The 18,800-nt window shown below is 45.6% G+C and overlaps 1 protein-coding gene across 1 annotated transcript in view; it reads left to right on the top strand.

The window, feature by feature from the left end:
- EIF2A (eukaryotic translation initiation factor 2A) overlaps window positions 1–15,001 on the top strand; it is a 76,634-nt gene extending 61,633 nt beyond the window's left edge. Inside the window, exons 11-14 of the mRNA XM_088447710.1 lie at window positions 683–793; window positions 1,189–1,305; window positions 3,258–3,323; window positions 14,702–15,001. Of these exons, the coding sequence (XP_088303836.1) occupies window positions 683–793; window positions 1,189–1,305; window positions 3,258–3,323; window positions 14,702–14,767 (360 nt within the window). The 3' untranslated portion in view covers window positions 14,768–15,001. The remainder of the gene's footprint in view (window positions 1–682; window positions 794–1,188; window positions 1,306–3,257; window positions 3,324–14,701) is intronic.
- The last annotated feature ends 3,799 nt before the right edge of the window (window positions 15,002–18,800 follow it).

The following is an 18,800-nucleotide window of genomic DNA, read 5'->3' as shown; positions in this document are numbered from 1 at the left end:
AGTACATAAGGTGATGAGGGAAATAATGTGTAAGGAATGGCAGAACTTGGACAAGCGACAGGGTAATTTGAAAAAAATTGGTCTTATGTATCTGATTGATGAGCAGTTTCTCAGATGGTGTAATGTGCCTAGAATAGATGCTGCAGTAGCAGAAATAACATCAAGAACAACTATCCCTTTAGAAGATGGTGCTGCTATGGATAAGGAAATAGAAGGTTCTTTTTAAAAGTTGCATATTTCTTTGGCTGTGTCTTTAAAATCTGGTGTTGCTGTGGCTTCAGTTTTATGGGCCTTGAGGCTATGGGGTTCCGTTATGCAGTCAGATTTGGTGGAGAAAATCTTGAGACAATATCAGTAATACATTACAATGAGTATTAGGTGATAGAGTATATTTCCCTCTTTTCTTTCACTACATCGGTATACATCATTATTGATACCATCATATCTGACACGTTGATTCATTGAGGTGTAGCGCTTGGCATAACTTTGTATTTATGACCATATTTCTGCGAGATAGGACTACTCGCATGTCAAACGGCTCCCACACACATATATATATATTCTCTTTGGAGCGCTGTTATAACCACTATCTAACTGTTAATTTAAGAGTTTGCATTAAACTATGAAAAAAAAGTCCAACTGTGCCAAAAGTCTGATAGCTTGTACTACTTTGTATATACAGCATGAAGATGAGCCTCCCCAAAGCACAAAGCCTCAATCCACTGAGAAACCCATGTCCAAAGCCGCTCTGAAGAACCAAAAGAAGAGAGAGGCAAAGAAAGCGTCCAAGCAGGTATTACAGGGTTTGTGTTTATATTGGGGAAGGCAAGCTCTGTGTAGCCAATACTAGCTAGACAAGTCTTATAAAGGATTTTGGTGTATATTTTCTTATAGTTTCAGTGCCCAAGGCAAAGCAGTATTTGGAGAAACTTGAAACATTTTTTTCTAGGCTTGTCCTGGTTGCTGTTCAATTATTTTATAATCCTAAAAATACACAACTTGTGAATTGTGTTCTTATATTGCCGTGCCGCATGCTGCTGCCACCCTGCCTTGCAATGTACTATTCTCCGGCCTTGTTCTATACGAGAATATTCCCAAAGTGCTTGTCTAAAATCTCTGAAGACGTCCATGTCTGGTCCTTGTTGTTCTATTAAAGATTATTGTATATAATTGCAATTATTTTCCTAGGAGGCCAAAGTAGATGAACCTGCTGAGCCAGTGTTACAGAATAATCAGGATATTGCCTCAACCACTGCAACAACTGGTGACCCTGAAACTGACAAAAAGATTAAGAACCTGAAAAAGGTGAGGCTTTAATGGGAAGGGTCCCTGAATGCAGGTTTTTCTGATAGTATGTCTTGTGAGCATCTGCTGTACCAGGTTTCATCTTTACAAATAGTCAACAAGAAGAAAGTCCCTGGTAGCGCACAACCAGAACTGAAATACATAATAAATAAATCCTTAATTCAATTATAAGGTTTTCCTTGGGTCATATTCTCTTCACGAATCCAAGTGTCCTCCCAAGTGACATCCAAGTGTCCTTCCTCAGAGAAAAGATGAGAAAAAAACACAAAGGGAGAACCCAATAGTTCCATGCCTTTGAATAGGTAATATCTCAAACAAATAATCGATGATCCCCTCCACCATACTCTTAAGAAGTGGGTGCTGGTACCGTACTCACTCTGTAATGTAGAGTTTTCCACGTATAAAGGTATTTTTAAACGTAACTTTTTTCTCACCACCGTGTAGACAGATATCATCACACTTCCATCCGAAATATAGATAGGCGTACCCTACTCACAGTGTAACCTGTAAATACATGCTCATAAAGGTTTCTTTAGGGATCCTCATAATCAATTCTTTAGTCAAGAATCCTTGTTCCATCAAATCATGGAGTGGCAATATACCATGTAAATAAACAAGGGATAGTATAAGGAGTAAACAAACGCTATACACTTTATTGTCCAAGTCTAAAACAAAAACAAATTGGTCCAGAATGCAGCTGACATAGCTGATATGAAAATGGCTATATAAGTCACTTGAAAGTGTTAAAAGGGGTCCGGATTCCCTTCTACCGCAAATGACGAATACCCTGTGATGCACCTGGACCTGAGCCCTACACTGACGCGTTTCGACTTCAGGTGTCTTTATCAAGGTTTATCAAAGGTTTCATCTTTGTATGGCATGTTCAGAATATGGGTGACCAGTGATTATAATATTTTACTACACTGTACCAGGGCTATGGGTTCAATTCCGATCAGGAGTATGTATATTTGCATGGGTTTCCGGGAGTGCTCTGATTTTCTCCCAAAATCCAAAATATACTGGTAGGTTAAGGCTTAGGATACTGTATTTGTGGTAGCTAATTTACACTGAAAGTTACAATAAGGCAGGGGCCGATGTGAATGATTAAATATTGTCCGAAAAATTCTGCTTTAAAATGTTGTAATAAATAAAGGATTTTATTGCAAGAGAAAGTAATGATGAAGAAAAAGTTGGATCTTGAATACAAAAAAAAAAAGAAAAAAAAAATGGCAAACTTAGTGACATGTCTATAACAACTTGGGCCTATTCTCCTCACCGTGTAAATGGAACGTTCATTCTGCCCCATATGGCTGAGTAAGAAAATCTGCCCATGTTCGGACACCTTTTGGAGACATTATAAAGAATTAGGGAAAGAGAAATGATTTTCAGGTTTGTGGTGATACAGTATATACAATATAATCTACATTTGGAAAAAAGATAATGAGCAATTTTGATTATCCAAAATTCTAGGTGTAACAACACCAGTTGGTATACACTAATAAGTAATTTCTCTTACATAAATAGGATTTGTTTTCACTGTATCATGGTAATTGGCACCTTTTTCAAAAAGTTTAACCATTCTTAATTATTTGCTTAGAAAAAGCAAGAAGCCATAAACTGCTTGACTTCTTAAATCTGTCAGTAGTTCCAAAGTATGTGTTAAATTCGCAATCTTAAATCACAACGCATTAGGAAGTCTGAATTTTCAGTGTTAAATATTTTTATGGGTTCTTTAACCTGCAATGTACTAATGATGCCATCTATGTGAGTATTATGTTTTGAATAACAAGTTATATGCCTTGACTCTTAGGTCCTCCAAATGCTTTTATGCATTACCCAGGGTTGTTCATACAATAGTGTTTGGGCCTCAGCTCTATCTTCATTATTTATGAGTACAGTTATTAAATGCAGTCATTGAACATCGACTGTCAACATATTTTCTTGTTTAATAGAAACTGAAGGCAATTGAACAACTGAAGGAACTGCAGGCATCTGGCAAACTGTTGGAAAAGAACCAGGTACTTTTAAGTGAGCAGGTCACCTGTGCTAGACTACAACATATTTTCAGTCCTTTATAATGTATTATGCCTCCTATGTACTATTTTATTTATTAACAGTTTCTTATATAGCGCAGGCCCTGCTTGTAAGCTTACAATCTATAGGTAGTAATGCTGCATGTTCCATTCACTACATATAGATAGTAATTTGATGGATAGAACTGTAAATAATTTGGGAATAAGCAGTTATAATGCTGAATTTTGGAAAATACATTTTGCATGGTTTATTAGAATTTTTAAGTTACTCACGTTCACATGAGTGTCCTCTTGGTTGTCTAGAGGTTATCTCTTAGTCTCATAAGAAGTGTTGATCTGTGATCTTTTTTACCTCAAAATACATTGGTTTGTGGGTAAATGTCATGACTGGTTACAGAGCCGGATTAAGATCCCATGGGGGGCTAAGAAAATTACCGGTTTGGGGCCCCTCCTCTGATTCATTCATACCCAACTATTTACTAATCCTACGTATATTAGTAAAGTGCTATACATTAAACACAAAATACACCACCAAATTAGATACATACAAGATACAAGAGATTCTGTATATCTTATAAATAGAAATGAGTGAGTCGGTTTCCTGGAAACCAAACCCACCCGAACTTGCCTTTTGCGAGTAGATCTGGGTCCCGGCTTGGATCTTTTTGCCAGCTCTGGATCCAAAAATGGGGCAAAACACCATCCTTGTCAGATCTCCCGTATTTCTACTTCAGGGTCCATAGGGGGTCCACAGGGTTGACCTTGGAGTATAGCTGGATCTGGATCCACGGGCACCACGCAGTTAAAGCTTTAGCTGCTCCCAGGATGCACTTGGGTCCGTCCTCTATACCCCGCCCCTGAGCCACAGGCACCCCAGTTTAAGTTGGTGCCCGGCCGGAGTCCGGGCAGGAGCAGCCCCCCAAAGCTTTTTAATTTTTTATAGAGCCTTTTTAATTTATTTTTACCCGGCTCTTCAGAGTGGCAGCGAAGGGCTGTTTGTGCAGACGCCCACGCTGCCGTTCTTACTCCCCGCTGGCGCCGCAATGCCAGTATTGCACTGGGGATCACGGCGGGAGGCCAGAGTCCGTACTAGCCAGACTCTGGGGACCTCCCTGGACTGCTGCCAGAGACGCCGGGGAGTGACAGGTAAGCTGCTAGTCGCTGATTAGCGGCGGCTCGCGGGTGCCTGTAAAATGCAGTCCTATGCCCCCAGTCTTGGGGACAGACTGGGGGAGCTAGCGGTGGCGGTAAATAAAGACTCCAGACTTAGAACATGTGGTTCCAAAGCCCAAAGTATTATTCAAGTAAAAGTACAGCAGTTACACGCTATGATCCTCATATAATCTTAGCGCAAAGAGATTATACAGACCCAAGTACAATTATACATACGCAGCGCTCTCTGGTCCAGATGTTAGGCATCAGCAAGAAACCCCTCGTCAATCAGCATTCAGCACAAAGACTAGGAACCCAGGGTCAGAGCATATTTATACCCCCCAGAAATAAACAACACAATAGAGAAGTTTGGCCCTCATTCAGAGCCGCTCGTTAGCGGCAGTACGCTCGTTCCGAGCGATGTTTGCACATCTGCGCATGCGTACGCTTTTTAGTACGCATGCGCGAACCAGTCAGTGCGGCCGAAAATCGTTTGTACGCTATATAGCGAGTGCCTGCTATTTTGAGTGACAGAATGAGGCGTATGTGGGTGGTAACAGGGGAAGGTGCTTGAAAATGGGGAGTGGAGATCCGAACGCAGGCGTGCTTAAAGGTCAAAACGGGCGTTTTATGGGTGTGTATATTTAAAACAGCAGCGTCAATGACCACGTCACTGGGTTATTTTATAGCCAGAACTGCTCGCAAATTTGTGGTAGCAAACACCAACCACAAGAATAGCGAGCAGTTCATACGCTGGTCGATGTACTCGATTAATCTAATAAATAGCGGACATGACGTATGGTGCGAGCGGCCAGGGGGCGTTTTTAACAAATAAACGAGCGTATGTTTTGCTCGTTCGTTCAGACTTAGAGGTGTGAACAGACTGCAATGTGCGTACGGATCATTTGAATAGCCACCCCTTGTTTTTAAACGAACGACCGCAAATAGCGAACGGCTCTGAATGAGGGCCATTGTTGCTAATACCATTGGTCATAACGGAGAGGGCATATGTTACAAGGCATTTAACAGGTTGATTCAAATAGACACAACCCAGCCTCTAACAACTGGGGGTCTCTGGTTTCCTGCCTCATGCAACATCCTGACAGTTGTTCATATAATGTGCATTTTGTTGCTTGAAGTCTCTGCGGTCCATAAGTTGAGAATGCATGATGCGATCTCCACACCGATGGTACCGGAATACTGTTGAAAGAGTACGCATCAGTACAATGCCAATCATGGCTTACTTATCATGTATAAAACCTTAGTTACCAAATAATCTTTATTTCACAGCATTTATGCTAAATGAACAAACTTAAATCGTATACTTTAAAGCTTATTAAACCTTTTATGTGAATATGTAATGTGTAAGTATGCGGGGTGTGATGTAAAGACGCTAGTTAACTTGGGGCAGATGCATGCGCATGAAGCTAATAAACAGCGTTTTCATACAGGATCTTATGCATTCGCTAATATGCGATTAGTTACCAGCGCAATTGTGCGTATTAATGTGTGTATGAGAAATGGTGCACTTAAATCTCACTTAAACTAAGTGAACACCTAGCAGTGTGGAATGCTGAGCCTTCTAGTTCCACACGCCCCCTCTCTCAGCAGCCCACACCCTTCCCAGGCTCAAAAGTACAGTCCTTTGTTCTCCCAGGTTCTTGTGTAAATGCAAATTAGCACAGCTACAAGACCCAAATCTCAGATAACACTCTTGGCTTTGAAGGTATTTTATTGCAGGAAGCCTGCTAATGTAAGGTGCTACAAACGACCCTCTTGCTGTATTCGAGCAGGGCCACCTGGAGTGAGAGCAGACATGTCCAGGAAGCTTGTCTACACAAACTAGTTGTCACGTGGCCATTTGCTCTGTTTAGCTAATGCAATCCAATTTTGACATACTGTAAAGCCATTTCTGAAATATATCCTTTAGGGGAATTATAATAATATACACTTTAACCAGAGCACCCAAACTACGTAAAGTCATGAAATGGGCTTTTGGTGAATCGCTGTAACTTATGGCGATGGTCACAGATGCAATCGCATGATGCTAATAGTAATATCGCCACATGTACTAAAGTGTGAGTTTATCTAAAATGGCACTTAGGCGGCCATTCGCAAAATGGCGCCTTGCGATCTCATTTCCAAGATGGCGTCTTGCGGCCAGTCGCAAGACGGTGTCGCTGCGATTCAATTTTAAACTGATCTTGTCTCAGCCAATAATCCAGCTTCAACACAGCGCAAATCTCTCAGGGAGCACGCGGACCGGTCCCCCTGTGTACCTCTCCCCTGTTTTAGGACAGCGTACACAGCACTATAGCCCTCCCAGACACTGAATCTGGGCAGATTGATTGTAGTGGAAAGGTGCAGTGAGTATATCTTCCTGTATGGTATGTGACACTTGCTAGTGCTGCCTGTCTGTGCTTATTTCTACTTGCTGTCAGCCTATATCTATCCCTTTATTTCTCCTACAAGCCCTACAGGTGTGTGTGGGAGGGCTGTTTCTACAGACCTCACCTATATAAATCACGTATTTGTGAGGTCCGTCACATACAGTTGTGTGCTACACAGTGCCATATTGTGGGCTGTTGTTCAGCACACTGGTGAGTGCGCTTGATTCTGCTCTGTTGCCAGATATATTTATTTATATAATATATTTTGTCATGTCGGAAGAGGAGATTGAGCACTCCGTGGCTCCGGTGTTGGTCTCCTGCAGACGCTGTTTGGTGGATGGGGAGGATTTATCACAGGATGGCCTGTGTAGACTGTGAAAGGTGGTTCTGGGCCCATCAAAACCTCCTATGACGCAGGAACCACCATGGATGATGTTTTCTCAGGTGCTGGTGTCTATTGCGGACCATCTGTTGGTCCCGACTGCTGTCCCTACTAGGGCGTTGACCCAGCCGGCCATCCCCCATTCCCCGGGTGTCTTGCAGTTATTGCGGAGCCCCCCCTTGTCCTCAGTCTGTTGGTCCTTATGCGGGGTTACCTATGTATATACAGGCTTCCCCTGTGACGCTGCTGTCTGTGGTGCCCTTCCAGACCCCTGTGGCGGCTCCTCCACCCTGGGTGGATGTGCTCTCCAACTCAGTACAAAATTTGGCGGCCGGGTCTTCGGCTTTTCAGTCAGTGTTGCAGAGTGACATGCCTTCAAGGGCATCAAAACGCACACTAATGGCACAGGCGGCGCATTTATCGGACTCCGAGGGGTCCTCAGATGATGGGGAGGTTCATGAAGACACTGACTCGGACACATCGATCCAGGAGGTAAATACCAAGTCGTCCATTAATCTGCGAGCACTGGTTAGGGTGGTGCGAGCCTTTCTCCTAATAGAGGATGAGGCACCAGCTCCTAAGTCGAAGTATCCTAGTTTAAAAAAAAACTAAGGTGGCTTCTGCAGTGTTTTCCCTGTCTGATCAGTTGACGGATCATATGGCGGTGGCTTGGCAGGCGCCCAGTAAGAGATTCCTGCCACAGAAGCGGTTGGCTTCTAATTATCCTTTTCCTGAGGCACATTGTAAAAAATGGGAAACTCCACCGGTGGTGGATTCCCATGTCACCCGTTTAATAAGGAGCGCTACTCTGCCATTACCGTCTATATCCTCGGTGAAGGATCCCACGGACAGAAAAGTTGAGACTTGCTTAAAGTCCATTTACTCCCTCTCAGGGGCAGTGGCCTGACCGTCCATCGCCATCTCCTGGGTGGCCAAGACCATTGAGGGTTGGGCCAACACATTAGAGGATACCTTTCCGGACGATGCTCCGGGTGTCCAGAGGGCGTTGTTAGGACAGATGAGAGACGCTGCTTCCTACATTGGAGAAGCCTCTTTGGATGCTAGTCTGCTGACCTCTCGAGTATCGGCTGCAGCAGTGTCTGCCCGCCGATCCTTATGGCTGAGGTCCTGGAGAGCGGACACTGATTCAAAGAAAGGTCTGTAGGCCTTACCTTGCAATGGAGAATTGCTATTTGGTCCGGACTTGGATTTAGCCAGGGTATTCACTATTTTGTCCAAGTCCGCTTTCCTCCCTTCAGCAGCAACGCCTGCCAAGGTCCGGAGCTCGGCCTTTCGTTCCTTTCGGGTTCAGGGTAAGACAAAAGGTCAGTCCTTCCCGATGCAGTCAGCGGCTAAGACCGCCTCTAAACCCAAAAAGCAAGCCTGGAGTGCTCGGCGCCCTTCTTCCAAGCAGGAGGATAAACCTGCTGCCTGATGGGATGGGCCTCCCTCTGGGGGACCTCAGAGTGGGAGGCCGACTTCCCCAATTCTCCCAGTGTTGGCACAATACCACCACGGATGCCTGGGTTCGAGAAGTAGTCTCTCAGGGGTACGCCCTGTCTTTTCGGTTCAGGCCGCCCCACCAGTTTTTTTGCATGAGTCCTTCTCTGGACAAGACCAAAGATTCCCAGATTCAGGTGGCTATACAATCCTTGCGTTCCGCAGTCTCAACGCGGGACGGGGTACTATTCTACTCTGTTTCTGGTACAGAAGCCCAATGGTTCTCATCGCCCTATCCTGAATTTGAAGTCTCTGAACAAATACCTCAGAGTTCCCAAGTTCAGGATGGAAACTTTTAGTTCCATCATTCTGGCGATGAAACCCGGGGATTACATGGTCTCCCTGGATATCCAGGACGCCTATCTCCACGTGCCCATAGCACCTGCACACCAGCGTTATCTGAGTTTGCTATCCTGCAACATCACTACCAGTTTCGGGCATTGCCTTTTGGCCTTTCCACGGCTCCGAGGGTGTTTACCAAGGTGATGGCAATTCTGGCCGCCCACCTGCGGGGCCAGGGTATACGGCTGCTGCCGTCTCTGGACGATCTTCTGTTGGCGAGCTCCCCGGAGGTATTTCTTCGACGTCTCCACCTGACCATTGCTTGTCTTCAGGCACACGGGTGGTTGATAAATTGGTCATCTCTGATCCCATCGCAAAGGATGGTTCATTTGGGAGCCCTTCTGGATTTTCGTCAGCAGAGGATTTTCCTGACTCCAGAAAAGGTGTCCTCCCTACAACTGAGGACACACAGTTGCCTGAGCAGTTGCAGGGTGTCATTCCACTCTGCAATTAGAGTCTTAGGGTCCATGGTGTCGGCATTCGACATGGTGGAGTTTGCCCAGTACCATTCCAGGCCCCTGCAGGGGCAGATTCTGTCCGAATGGAACGGGTTACCTCACCGGATCCAATCCCAGATGCTGGTCTTGTCCCCGGAAGGGCGCCGGTTTCTAGCTTGGTGGCTTCAGACAGCTCATCTCATCGAGGGTCGCCCCTTTTGGATCCCGGACTTGGTGCTGCTAACAGCAGATGCCAGTCTCCGGGGTTGGGGGGCAGTGACCGGCTCGTTGTCTCTTCAGGGTCGTTGGTCTGCGGAGGAAGCGGTTCTTCCCATAAACGTTCTGGAGCTGCGGTCTGTTTACAGGGCTCTGCTGTCGTCCGGCATCGCTCTTCACGGAAGGGCGGTACTGGTGCAATCCGTCAACGCCACCATGGTGGCGTACATCAATCACCAGGGAGGAACTCGCAGTCGGGCGGCGATGTTAGAAGTGTCTCGCATCCTGGCTTGGGCGGAGTGCCACCTTCCTGCGATCTCGGCAGTCTTCATCCCCGGAGTCCTCAACTGGGAGGCGGACTTCCTCAGCCGTCACGACGTGCACCCAGGGGAATGGTCGCTTCACCCAGAAGTGTTTCAACTTCGCGTGGACAAATGGGGACTGCCGGAGTTGGACCTGATGGCCGCCCGTCACAACTACAAGTTGCCCGTTTACGGCTCAAGGACAAGGGACGCAAGCACAAGTCTGGTGGACACGCTGTCGGTGAAGTGGACATTTCACTTAGCGTACCTGTTTCCTCCGATCTTCCTGCTGCCTCGGGTACTAAGAAAAATCAAACAGGACGGAGGCACGTTTCTGCTGGTGGCTCCAGCGTGGCCCAGACGTCCTTGGTACTCCGATCTCAGTAGCTTGTCTATCGACGTGCCGTACCTTCTACCTCAGCGTCGGGACATGCAGTCTCAGGGGCCCTGCCTTTACCCGGATCTGGGTCGACTGTCTTTGACGGCGTGGCTCTTGAGACAGCCGTCTTAAGGTCCCGGGGATTTTCGAGCTCTGTCATCAGTACCATGCTCAGGGCACGTAAACCTGCCTCCGCTCGGATTTACCACAGGGTGTGGTACACTTACTTTCAGTGGTATGAGTCCAGAAACTTTGATCCTCAGGTGTTCAGGGTTTCTAGGATTTTGGCATTTCTCCAGTCAGGTCTTGACCTGGGCTTATGTCTGGCTTCCCTGAAGGTTCATGTGTCAGCTCTGTCTGTGTGGTTCCAATGTAGGATCGCTACACAGCCTGATGTTCACACCTTTTTCCAGGGTGTTCTTCGAATCCAGCCTCCCTTTGTGCCTCCAGTGGCTCCGTGGGACTTGGCGGTGGTTCTTCGGGTCCTGCAGGGACCTCCGTTTGAGCCTCTTGAGTCAGTTGACCTCAAGTGGTTAACACTTAAGACTGTTTTTCTCCTGGCTATTGCTTCAGCCAGGAGGGTATCTGAGTTGGGGGTGCTTTCCTGTAGTCCCCCCTTCTTAATTTTTCACCAGGACAGAGCGGTGCTTCGCACTCGTCCTCAATTTTTGTCTAAAGTTGTCTCTAAGTTCCACATCAATCAGGAACTTGTGGTGCCAGCTTTTCAGTCACCTGACCTTACAGCTGGTGAGGCTTCGTTGGACGTTGTCCGTGCTCTCAGAATTTATGTGGACCGGACTGTTTCTGTTGGAAAATCTGATATCTTTGTTTGTCCTCTTTGGTTTTCACAGGAGGGGTTGGCCTGCCAACAAACAAACTGTTGCCCGTTGGCTTTGTTCTGTTATTCGTGAGGCTTATATACAAGAAGGTTTACCTGTCCCAGCCTCTGCTAAGGCTCATTCCACTCGGTCTGTGGGTCCTTCTTGGGCTGCTAGACGTGGTGTTTCCGCTGTTCAGCTCTGCAAGGCAGCCACTTGGTCTTCATTTCAGACGTTTTTGAGGTTTTATGCGTTTGACACCTTCGCCTCTCAGGATGCATCCTTTGGGCGCAGGATTCTCCTTTCTGCACAAGACCGTCCCCACCCTTAGTTAAACTACTTTGGGACATCCCCAATGTCAACCCTGTGGACCCTCTATGGACCCTGAAGTAGAAAACAGGAGAAATGGTAAGAACTTACCTTTGTTATCTCTGTTTCTACGAAGTCCATAGGGTCCCCAGGGTGCCCGTCCTGACGCACCTGGCTTCAAATGTGGCTGGTCACCGGTTTTTCTGTCTCCCATTTCTGAGAGTATGGTTTCTTGTGTGTTCCAGTCTTCGTTCTCTCTGTTTAGTCTCCTTCTCCGGCCTTGGCTACTTACCAACTGGGGTGCCTGTAGCTCGGGGGCGGGGTATAGAGGATGGACCCAAGTGCATCCTGGGAGCAGCTAAAGCTTTAACTGCGTGGTGCCCGTGGATCCAGATCCAGCTATACCCCAAGGTCAACCCTGTGGACGCTATGGACTTCGTAGAAACAGAGATAACAAAAGTAAGTTCTTACCATATCTCCTGTTTTTGGCTCCGGAGTGCTGGCTGTCTGATCCAACCAGCGCCCACTACCATGGTAAACAGCTGGCTGTCTCTCAGCCACTCAATGCATCCCCATAGACTTCAATGGGCCCATTGAAGTCTATGGGGAAGTGCTGGCTGAGTGACAGCCATTCTCAGCCAGCCAGCGGCCTGTTACCATGGTAGCGGCTGCTGGTTGGATCAGACACACGTGGAAATAAAAAAAAAAATGTGGGGATCCTCTCTCCCCCCCCCCCCCCCCCCCTCCCATAGCTCAACTAGCACCTGGCTTTTTTGAGCCAGTCCCAGTTGTGAAAACACTGGGGGGCAAAAACGTAGGGGTCCCCCAGAATTTGCACAACCCGCACCGGGCTCCTGAGCTGGCCCTGGTTTTGAAAATACAGGGGATAAATTACGTAGGGGTCCTCCGTATTTTGCACGACCAGTACTGGGCTCTTTCTAGCAGAAATATAATGCCACAACCAGGCGACACGCTATATTGGTACCCCCAGCCAAAGCATTCAGCATCCCTCGCTAGTCAGCCGAGGCTGGGGATTTCTCTAGAAGTGGGGACCCCCCAATCAAGGGGTCCCCCTGCAGTGTACACTCCAGGCCCAGGCTAATAGCCTGGGGCTATGCTTGGCATCCCTAGTGGCGGTGGGTGCCGAATTCATGGTGTAAAAGGGAAAAAAAAAAACTTGTCTCTTACAGGAAAACTACAGATCCCAGCAAACCTGCCCCACTTGCCGGTACTTGGAGAACAACAAGTACCAGCATGCGAGGCATTAATGGCCCACTGGTGCCTGTAATCCCCTTGTAAAAGAAACAGTCAAAGAAAGACAGGACACACACACACCGAACATTGTTTTATTTCATTACACATTCACACACACTCACAACAATACTTACCTTCACTCCCTGTAGCCATTCTGTCCTCTTGTCCAGTAGCATCCACTATCGATATAGTAAAAAAATTCATACTCTCCTATCCCTTGTGTCATATCCATGTAGACATCCAGGGTCGTCTTAAAAAATAAAAACGAAAATCTCGGAGCTTACAGACATAGTAGTGACCTGTACAGTCACTACTACCCGAACAAACGCTAACCGGGAGAAATGCCCATTGAACACAATAGGGAGAGCGTTCATTGGCTGAGAGCACTGACCCCTCGACTCTAATGACACAGGAACCTGGTCCCGCCTCTCGAAGTGTCCAGCTGTTTTTCCTCTCCGGGCTCCGCTGCAAACTATAAATTTGCGCCCTCCCATATTGTATAAAGGGACAGCAGCCGCCAAAAAGTGGTGCAGTCTCACAAGGAAGGAGCATGACAACACAGTACCACCAACTCAAATTACGCAGCACAATCTCATTCACAATACACCGCACGTAGAGCCCCTGATTCACATTACACCACATAGTAGTGTCCGATTCACATTACGCTACACAAGAGTGTACACATTATGCCACACAGTAGTGCCCCTTATATCCATAATGCCACAGTAGTAGTGCACCTAATTCAGATGTCAGTGTTACTGCCCCTTTTACACACAATGCCCCATATACACAATGTCCACAGTAGTAGTGCCCCTTATACACATAATGCCCACAGTAGTAGTACCTCTTATACACACATTTCTAGTGCCCCCACATTATGCCACAGTCACATATAGAGACATACATGTAGGGTCACATATAGAAACACACAGGTATACATGGAGGGTCACATAGAGAGACGCATACATACTGTATACATGGAGGTGTCACATAGAGAGACATACACAGGAGAGGTTGCATATACAGACACACATACAGGGAGAGTCATATATACAGCACATAGGGAAAGAAGGGTCACACAATAATGTGTTTCCCTCTTACCTTGCTCTGGGTATGGCAGCAGCTCCCTCCTCCTCCATGATGACTGACTGCTGCATAGAGATGGACATGGTTAGCAACCATCGATGTTTCCGATTCGATGGAAGTATTTTTTCCATCGAAAACTGGGAATTCGATGGTTGACAGCCATCGGATGCAGCTTTCCAATGCCCATCCAAAGGCTGGCTGTTGGGGGGCACACACCACTGCTCGTTGCATAATCGAGCACTGGGTGAGCAGCAGAAGAATAGATGCCGAGCGGGAGCCTGAGGGCATGTTCCCACAGTGACGTGGATGGGGGTGCAGAGAGACTCCACCCCCTTTCACCATCACGGTGGTTATACTATTTAATGGTTTCAATACGATCGCTAGTTGCTATTGCATTGTTGGATTTGATGTTTGAAGCCTGGTAACCATTCGATGCCGGGATACCGATGTCCATCCCTACTGCTGCAGCAGTGCAGCCACAAGCTGGTGTAGCTCCGCCCCCTTCTTTGGTAAGAGGAGCATGTGCTGGGCTCCTCTGACCCCAGGTGTCTCTCAACAACCATAGTGCATTGCAGCAGGAAGGAGGCAGTGGGCGGGCCCTAGGCTGTCGCCTGTACTGTCTGATGGGAAATCCAGCCCTGACTGGTTATCTCAATATCTCATTTGTGAATACATGTCTTATTTGTGGTATATATTTTTGTATATTCTGCTATTGCACCTGTTTTTTTTTTTTTTTTGTTTGTTTTTAGAGTAAACCAGATTCTTCCCTAACTTTTTTGATATGGTCTTTCCACAGATTGAGAAAATGCAGAAGGAGGACTCTCTTCTAAAGGAATTAGAAGATTTAGAAATTGGAGTGTGAACCTACCTAGGAGTCATTAAGCAGATGAATAATCATGTTTAGCCTCTTTCAATTGGCACAGGAGTGAATTTAAGTTGAGATATTTCTTAATGGAAGACAATGTTTTGTACATGGACACAAAAGATAATGGACATTGTTTACAATTTTATGCTTGTATTATAATACAAAAGATCCAACCAAATTGAAGAATGTGTGCTTATTCCTACAATAAAACACATTTAACTATAAAAATAACTTAGATTCCTGAGCCTTTTTATGCTGGTTCTAATATGGCTTAATGCATTTGCTTTTGTGTCATCTAGACAGTATGTGTCTTTAGGTTGTCCTTTAGATGGCTGTGTTTATTAGGTGTTTTTTTTTTTATATAGTGCCTACATACTGTATTACACAGTGTTCTACAGAGAATATTGAATCATTTACATCAGTGCCTGTCCCAGTGGAGCGTACAGTCTGTACTTCAGAGTGTGGGAGGAACACAGGGGGCGATTCAAATGTGTTTTCGCCATTATCTGTCAGTGCTTGGCACCCAAAGGAGCAATTCAGTTGTTGCTCCGTGAGGGTGCTAACATCCGCCGACATTTTTGCTTGCCCCTGCCTGAGGAGATGAGCAGAAATGTGCGATAAATCCTGGTTTTGGGCACCCAAACTCCCGTTTGAACGTCTTTAAAATGGACTAACCCGTTTTACGCTGCTAAACCGGTTTAATTACCCGCAAGGAGCGCGTTAATTAATGTTAGCCCAAAACAATTGAATTGGAACATTGGGCACCCATTAATTACTGCTATATGAAAAACAATCAAAGCGCTCCCAGAAAACCCAAAGGAATGTCACACAATCACAGGGAGAACAAACAAATTCCACACATGGGCCTCTGACCAGAATAGTAGAAACCAGGTAAATAACTAATATGTAACGTGAACCCAAATAGGGTTGGAGAGCCATATCTGTCTGAGGAGGTGAAACTGGTAGTTATCAGTACATTGGAAGGCCTGGAAGTCCAAATACCACATAATCCTTCCAGCACTTCATGATATGTGATGGGTGAAGGTTAGACCTCATATTTATGATTAAATTGTGTAAAAGTCTAAATATTTGAATGCTTCATATGTGCCCCTGATGTGAGATCTGATCATAAAGGATTGCATTGAATCCTCAACCTAGTAGTACTAGTTAATAGATAATTATGTTGGTCCTGGAGTGCACAGTGTGTGAAGGATGGAGCATTAAATATCCTGCTGTGCACAAACCTCAGCTTGTTAATATGATGTGGAGTAAATGGGAACTGCATAAAGGAATCAGTTAGAAATATACTGAGATAAAGAAGTTACAGTATGTGGTGATAGTCGTATTACTCAATCATAATAGTAGTCACAAGGGGAGGTAGTTGAAATGCTGGCTGTCGGGATGCTGGCACTCGGAATGCTGGCTGTCGGGATGCTGGCACTCGGAATGCTGGCTGTCGGGATGCTGGCACTCGGAATGCTGGCTGTCGGGATGCTGGCACTCGGAATGCTGGCTGTCGGGATACGGGCACTTAGAATGCTCACGCTGGAGTCCCGACACCAGTCAGAATTCCAGCCCCGGCATCCTGATGGTAAGGAGTGGGGGGAGGGTTATAATTAGGCACTAGGGGGATGTTGGGGGGTTAGGGTTAGGCACTAGGGGGGAGGATTAGGGTAAGATAACACAGCTGAAGCTGCCATGTACTGACCAGGTTTTTAAACTAGACCTGGATCCATTTCTCCAAAATGTCGAAAAGTAACAGCAACTCTGTGACCTAAGACAAACATATCTGTATTTTTACCCCTACAGGTAAGGGAAATGTAGCAGGACAGAAGACAGGTGATATCATTGTTGCTAGTGTGGCAGCTTATTCAGCATGGCTTATTGATTATTACTATGTTATTTATATTGCAACTACATATTTCAAAGCGCTTTACAGGTAATATTTTGTTTTTAAAAATCACATCTGGCCCCTCCCTAGTGGAGCTTACAAGTTATATTCCTTTCCACGGTATAAGGTATATTTCGTCAGAAGCCAAATATATTGTGTTAGAATTGTGGGAGGAAACTGCAAATTTTGGCAGAACATACAAACTACATACATATAAGTGCTCTTCAAAATTGAACTCATGACTCCTGTGCTTTAAGGCAGCAATTCTAACCACTGTCACAATGCCCAATATATCGCTGGTGGTTTTCTCATTAGAACACTCTGAATTTATCTTACACTAACAAAAACAAACATTTGATTATTAATTATGGATAACAATGGAAAAAGTCATTAGACTCCATATGTGCCACAGGACTACAATTTCAGGATGCTATTACATAATGGTTTTAAATGCAAATAAAATTAAAAATACCTGTTAAAAACGAATACGTCTTAATTTAAAAAGAAAAAAACACATGCTACAGATGGCTCTATTTCTATAGCTCAGACATACTCTATCCAGCAGCTGTCACAAGGTATGTTGATTGTGCCATTTGCATCTACTATGGGATCTAGAGATGAGAGGTCTCCATGCCGACAGCGGAATCCCGGCAAGAGATGTAACATAGGCATCGAAATAACAATGCCTTTGTTAATGCTGACGCCAAAACGCAGAAAAAATGCCAGCCCGAACGAAGGGAAGTCTGGGGTGCCCTTATCTTTAGCCATGGAGGGGAGGGTTAGTATTAGGGAGTTTAGTGGGGTTGGCGTTCGCTTTGGAGGGGGGGGGATTAGGGTTAGGCACCACCGGGGGGAGGTTACATTCAGGCACCCCCCCCGGGAGGGTTAGGTTTAGGGTGCGGGGAGGGGGTGTTAGTTTTAGGCACCCCTGGGGGGAAGATTAGGGTTAGGCACCATTAAGGGAGTGGGCATTTCAATCCCATTTCACAGCCATTACCATTGCTATAACATAGGGCAGTTGGGTTATGACTCCATATGTATAGTCTTTCTTCTAAAATGTTCTATCTCTTCCTGTCCACTTTTTGAATTCTGTATTTGAAATTTGTGTATTTGGATTTTGATCTGTAACTTAAACAAACAATAGTCTTCCACATCCAAACAAGCTTTCCTTACTATTCACAAACGGAACACTCAGACTTACTACATTCAGGTTTCTATAATATTGTTCAAGTGCATCAGTTGTTAATTTATTAACCGTTATTTATATAATGCACAAATATTCCACATCGCTTTGCAGGGAATATTTCAGTCACTCACATTAGTCCTTGCCCCAGTTGAGCTTACAATATATATTTTCTATTACATGGGGACACACACTAGAATTAGCCCTTTATCCTACCAGTATGTTTTTGCAGTGTGGGAAGTGGAAACCCAGACACAGTATGGGGAGAACATGCAAAACCACATACAGAAATAGTATCTTGAACTGATGACATCTGGGCTGTGAAGCAGTAATACTAACCCCTAAGCCAAGACCATAATATTGTCTGCTATGTGGAGGAGGTGGGGTCCTATCAAAGGCGGATCATATTCAGTCTTATCTGTGCAGGAGTCCTCTCCAATCCCATTGCTGTTCACATATCTCAGTGCAGAATGGGATGACATTCAAAAATAATAACATAGCCAGTGTTTGTATCTGTTGGTTGTATTACAAAAGTCTTGGTTTGTTTTGATGCAGTGTGCAGCAAGAAATATACAGCTTACTTCCGTTTCATTGCAAACAAGAAAGTGTATTTTCAGGGTCCATAGAAGGTCCACCGTAAACTTTGGGAGTATAGGTGATGACGACGACATCCGGGCACCATGCAGTTACACTTTTTTCTCCCAGGATGCAACGGGGCCTCCCTCTATACCCCGCCCCCGGGCCGGAGGCTCCCCAGTTTCGTTTGGTGCCAGGCCGGAGTCAAGTCACTACATTGCAGTGGGGCTGTTGCTAACAGCCCTGAAAATTTCAATTTTTTTCTAAGTGTGGTCAGCGTGAACAGTGGAAGTTCGCAGGGCCGCATCATCACCCGCTGGTGCTGGGACACCGGTACTGATCCGGGCCTCGGCGGGCCTCAGGGGTCTTGGCTAGCAGGG

The sequence above is a fragment of the Taudactylus pleione genome, unplaced genomic scaffold, assembly GCF_031769625.1.
Source record: "Taudactylus pleione unplaced genomic scaffold, aTauple2 ptg000436l, whole genome shotgun sequence".
In the NCBI taxonomy this organism is placed as follows: domain Eukaryota; kingdom Metazoa; phylum Chordata; class Amphibia; order Anura; family Myobatrachidae; genus Taudactylus; species Taudactylus pleione.
Note: the sequence above shows the minus strand (reverse complement) of the source record. Positions and strands in the feature narration are given on the sequence as shown.